The 6,000-nt window shown below is 31.0% G+C and overlaps 1 protein-coding gene across 1 annotated transcript in view; it reads right to left on the bottom strand.

Moving 5' to 3' along the window:
- Nucleotides 1-1,151: 1,151 nt before the first annotated feature.
- LOC143054254 (cubilin-like) overlaps nt 1,152-6,000 on the bottom strand; it is a 29,107-nt gene continuing 24,258 nt past the window's right edge. Inside the window, exons 22-25 of the mRNA XM_076227180.1 lie at nt 5,188-5,317; nt 4,695-4,861; nt 3,960-4,095; nt 1,152-1,831 (exon numbers count right to left, since the gene is read on the bottom strand). Of these exons, the coding sequence (XP_076083295.1) occupies nt 1,669-1,831; nt 3,960-4,095; nt 4,695-4,861; nt 5,188-5,317 (596 nt within the window). The 3' untranslated portion in view covers nt 1,152-1,668. The remainder of the gene's footprint in view (nt 1,832-3,959; nt 4,096-4,694; nt 4,862-5,187; nt 5,318-6,000) is intronic.

Below are 6,000 nucleotides of genomic sequence, written 5' to 3'. Positions count from 1 at the left end.
TCCATCAACTATTGATGGCCTCCATAGATATTTTTCATCTATATACAACAACAGCGTAATGTTTAAAGTAAATAAATTACCTTATTCAAATACAATGCATTGCATTACATTTGACAGTCAATATGTCCTAAATTTGGAGCAACAAACTGACAAACGTGTTACTGTTCTTCAACAGATTAAAATATTACATACGAGTGTCATGACTTTTGATCAAACTATCGTCTTATTACTGTGCCGATTATCGAAGGGATACCCATATTACAGCTGAGATAGGTTATGAAATCTCTTTAACATTGTTAGAATATTCTATCGTATAACTGTTCTTGAACTGCTCTTACTTTAAACAACTTTAGCCTTAAGCTGTTCCACGATATAACTGGTTGAATCTGTTCTTCAGTAAAACTGTCAATAATTCTTTCACAGTAGAACTATCAGGCTCAGTTTAATGATAGAATAGTTCTATATGACATACTTCAAAACAAGTCTTGCATGGGTCGAGATTTAAAACTGGTGCCGACATCTGGGTGCTCCTGTTATGTATACTAGAAGTGATTATAACGGTATCAAATTGATGAGGGTCTTGTATGTTTATATTCTGTTCTTTTTACATTGTAAATTACAAATTAAATATTTCTGTAGTACTAATCAAAATACTAGTTATCTTTTATCTTAAAAACAGATTGTTAAAGAGGTGTTTATCACAAATATTTTTTTTGGATTCACATAGTTTCAAGTTGATTGGACTTCAACTTCATAAAAAACTACCTTGACCAATAACTTTAACCTGAAGCGGGACGAACGGAAGAACAGATGAACGAACGAACGAACGAACGGACAGACGAACGAACAGACGCACAGACCAGAACACATGATGCCCCTCTACTATCGTAGGTGGGGCATACAAACGGAATAAAACAATATGTATTACCTAAACAAATTCTTATACATTGAATTCCTGCTTTATTATGTACTGATTAGCTGTTAAACTGCAATGAATATTTTTGAGTATTACTGGACCGGCTGATGAGCCAACATAAAAAATATCGATACTGTTCAGGTTTTTGTCCAATGCTCCAACTAGTTAGTATAACTTAATATGAATTATGATCATTTATTTTATTCATTTAAAGTTATAAGGGAATCAAAGACGATAAAAAAAAAACCCACTTATATAACAAATTAGATTAATGATAATACAAATTATGATTATAATAACAGGAATAAGCATTGTTAATATAAATGAACAAAATATGATATAATTAGTTCATTTCAAACAATTAGTTTAATAATTATTATTTTATTTAAACAAATTAGATTTAAATTGAATATATCTAAGTTTAATAAATACATGATTAAAATGGTATTTTTCCAGTTTAATTGAAAGCAAGTATTATTAAATTAGAGATGTTTTTGTTTTTGCAGCACTAGTCGGTACCATAGTTAATCATGACTATTCACGTTGGAATATTCACACTATGCCTTTTTCGAAGTGATGTATACACATTTTATTTCAAACGGAAAAGACTTTAAAACTATCAAATGATGGATAAACAATATAGAAGTTAACTTCTGAATGATAATGTACAACATGATGATTTAAAGTTTACATTTTGTTTAGTGTTACTTCTGTTCTACACTTGTAAAACTGTTTACGTCTTCATACACTTATTAACCACATTCCACACCAACATCCTCGCCGTGACCACAGTTATGTGAACCCCAATCTGGATGTGAACATTCTACTAAGGATGTCTCATATCCATAACATTCCATGTCGTCAAGCCATATTTGCCCACTTCCACCACCAGCAGTAAAGAAACTATACGCTGAACTGTGCATAAAAACATATTTAGAGTACAAAGACATTTAACAAATAATTAGGTTGCATTAATAATAATTATAATCGTTCGATATAAATTTAATCGTATATGAATATAAGTCAATGATTTTTGTTATTTTATTCTTTTTTTTATTCTTTTTTTACTATTTGTTTAGTTTTGTTCTTCTTTTTTGTTTTTTGTTTTTTGTTTTTTTCTGTTTTGTTTTTTGTTTTTTTGTTTGTTTTATTTTTGTATGGGAAGGGGGGGGGGGGGTTAATATAAGCGCTGACACTGACAGGTCAAAATGAATAAACATATATTGTATTCCTCTTTGATAGAAAAAAAATGCATATAAGTATTCTATGAGATGAAGAAATACAAAATAAAGTATAATAAAAAAGGACAGTTCAAAAAGGAAGATGTAACATTTTTAAATACATTTTAAAGTGTGATATAACATTGAGGGTAAGCTTTTATAATTTGTAATGATTTTTTTTTATAATTCCAAATAACCCTTAAAAGAAAAACTTTTTTTATCATATTTGAAAGTAAGGATATAGTCTGGTATAATTATGCAAAAATTAACGTTAGAAACATGATAAATGCACGAATGATAGATTTGATATATCATGTATATTCCGACCACACATATATTCTTTCACCATTTAATTCAACAGTGCCACTATTTTATATCAGTTTTTCGTATTCATTTTTTTGTTGAAATTGATGAAAACAAAACCGTTGGCCGTATAGAGAACCCTAAAAAAAACCACAACTTAATAGATGTGAGCAGTCATTAAGACGTTTATTTTATGAAACATTTCCGAAGCACTAACTTTATTTTGTAGGGCGATAACTTGATAATTAAAGTTTTGAAACTTTTTTAAAAAAGTATAAAGGTTTTTTTTCTTAAATCACAATTCTTCATCTATTTTTTTTATCAAGTGTTACACGTGTTTTAACAAGATTATTATTAAAAGGAACTAAAAAAAAAAATTAAAACAGAAAAAAAAGCAATAATACGAAATTCCTTGTAATGTAAATACATATATTATATTAAACACCTAACGGGAGAGATTGTGCTTGATTTTCCATCTTATGAAGACATAATATTTCAATCAATTTGATAGAGGTTTAAAGAGATGATTTAAGTTTCACAATTGTGAACTTTCCATTTCTATGCATTATAATTTCAGCAGCGCCTACATACGGCGTATATATCTAACAATTGATACGATATTCCCAGGCTTGTATTTCCTATCATGATTTCCTTGAAGGAAGATTGCTGCTCACAAGGAAGCTTTTGAACCAAGAGTTCCAAATGGTGAAGTTGAAATCATCCCATCGTAGATTTTACGGACGCCATCACGAGTTTGTTGACCGTTATGGAATAACCGTTTCACAGATCATATCGGATATGTTCCGTATGTCATAACTATAATACATATCAATTTCCACGACTGTAACCTACCGAGTAAGACTCTTTACCGGATTTGTAATAACATAGGCAACACGACGGGTGCTACAGGTGGAGCAGGATCTGCTTACCCTTCCGGGGCATCTGAGATCATCCTGAGTTTTTGGTTCCGTTCGTGTTGCTTAGTCTTTAGTTTGTTATTGTGTGTCTTCTGTAATATTATTTGTCTGTTTGTCGTTTTATTTTTAGCTATTGCGTTGTCAGCTTATTTTCAATCTATGAGTTTGACTGTCCCTCTGATATCTTTTTTCCCTCTCTTGTATGTCAGTAACTGCTAGTAGTCCTTTGATATTGTATGTACCATTGCCATTTGACTTAGTTTCTCTGTTACCTATTCTGACATCGAACTTATACTTCAGACTGAGTTTTCCTGTGCGTGTTACTGTGTGTACCTTTATTATGCATTAGCTAAAAGTAAAAGGGGAGGGATGAGATATCACAAAACATCTGTAACCGTATTTTCGCGCCTATCGAAAGTCAGGAGACTTGTCTGATTTTTAATTTTGCTTCATTGATAAGTTTTGAGTGAAGTATGTCGTTCGTTTTTCCCTGAACTAGTACAAATGTTTATTTAGGGGCCGGCTCAGGCACATCTCCGGATGCAGGATTTGTCTTTTTGACATATTCCCCATTTATATTCTTAATTCAACATATATTTGTACCTGTAGCCCATCATCCTACAAGCTACGTAAGCATCAGATAAATCAAAGCCATCATCACAAACAGTTCCCCATATGCCATCATAGAACACCTCAAGTCGACCAACGCTGGAACCTCCCGCTATTCGCACTTCTATAACTACAATTATATTATATAGTAAAGCAAATGACCAGTGTCGTCATGACTGAATGTACTATGGAGTAAAACAACTTATATTCACCTTATTACAATTGTTTTACATGTTTAAAACTGAGACATGTATAATGAAAATACAATATATTTTTGAAACATGGAAAATCCCTTGGTGTGATTCGACGACAATCATTCATTACACTTTTCCCAAACAATATAACTGTCTCTGAAAGAAAAAAGATAACGAAAAATTGTTGCCATTCAGAATAAAAAAAAAAAAAAAACTTGTTTGTTGCTTTTATTTGTATTCATTTAAAAATGCAATTGCTAGAAATGCAATCAAATACTGCATGCACATAACGCTTTCAAAACTTTTTTTGTTATCTTTCTTTTAAATATTTTCATCTTTGTAGTCGTTTTGTGATTCAAATGAATAAAATGAACAAATGCTTTGTATAACCACATTCACCTTTTTTTACAAATCTGTTTGATTGATGTTTAATGAAATTTTATTACAAGTAATATTAAAATCTATTCTATGATTATTCTTTGTTACTGTTTACTTAAACAAATTTCTTAATATATTATTTTGGCATATATAATACCTATTTCTCTACAATCCACACCAACATCTTCGTCGTGATCACAGTTAAATGTACCCCATGGCAGGTGCACACAGTCAAATAACGTGTATTCATTTCCAATACATTGTAGATTATCAAGCAAAATTGGCCCACTTCCGTCTTCAGCTGTAAAAGGCACTCCGTATGATCTGGAAAAAAATCATTGGTAGAGTAGTATCTAAATATAATTTCAGAGAAGCCTGATTTTAGCAGACTATCTTCACAGTACTATTTCTTTTTTTTTTCTATAATTGTTATTAAACGTACTGTGATGACTTGATTATATGTCTTCTTTTAGATATAAGTACATGTAAATGCATGTGGCTATGTGGTTATTGAACAGTATCCGTAAAATGAAACCTTGGTGTATAATATCTTTAAAAAAGTATTGCTAATAAAAGGGCGTTGTCATATTTATGTTTTGTTTTCGTTTTGAAACAGAAGTATCATAGTAAAAAGCGGAGAAAATAAGTACCTCAAGCCTAGAGATGAACATGCTACTTTTGCTTCATTTGGACCAAAATCATTGTTACAAATAGTTCCCCATTGACCATCATGGTATATCTCCAATCTGCCTCTGTTTACGTCGGGACCAACTAATCGAACTTAAAAACAAATTGAGATGTTTTGATATATGAATATAGATTAAATTAAGATTTTGTCATAATATCATGTAATATAAAATTTCAATTCTGTTTACAAAACATATTCTGCAGTTTATCATTCTGACTGAATGCTAAAAATAAACATCATGAAGGCATTTCTGTTTAATTCATTTTTTCAACCATTTAGACTTTTGATAACTAGAAGCGAAGACAACCGTTGAAAGACAAATAATGAATAATTCTATAGGGAATACAAATTAGCTTATTGCAAAATAATACTCCCCTCGTGGGTATATGGTATGTTAAAACTATTGCATCTCGGTATAAGAAAAAAGTGTTTATTTGATGTTTAGTTGTCCAGATATCTGTTGATGTGGTTCATAAATGTTATAGATTGGACCGTTGGTTTTTCCGTTTGAATGGTGTTACAATTTTTGGGGCTCTTTAACGCTTGTTGTTCGATGAGAACCAAAGCTCCGTGTTGAAGGCCGTACTTTGATCTTTTATGGTTTATTTTTATAAACTGTGACTTGGATGTAGAATGGTCTCGTTTTCTCTCATTTCAAATGTTCTAATATTTGATTATAGCTAAATTTTCAGTCACAATCTAAATGTTTTGAAACTTTTTCAGTCATCCGAATCATTCACAATACTGTCCAGCATACACATTTCAGGCATCATAC

This window comes from Mytilus galloprovincialis, chromosome 12 (assembly GCF_965363235.1).
Source record: "Mytilus galloprovincialis chromosome 12, xbMytGall1.hap1.1, whole genome shotgun sequence".
In the NCBI taxonomy this organism is placed as follows: domain Eukaryota; kingdom Metazoa; phylum Mollusca; class Bivalvia; order Mytilida; family Mytilidae; genus Mytilus; species Mytilus galloprovincialis.
The sequence above is the reverse complement of the archived record's forward strand: the minus strand, read 5'-3'. Positions and strand labels throughout refer to the sequence as shown.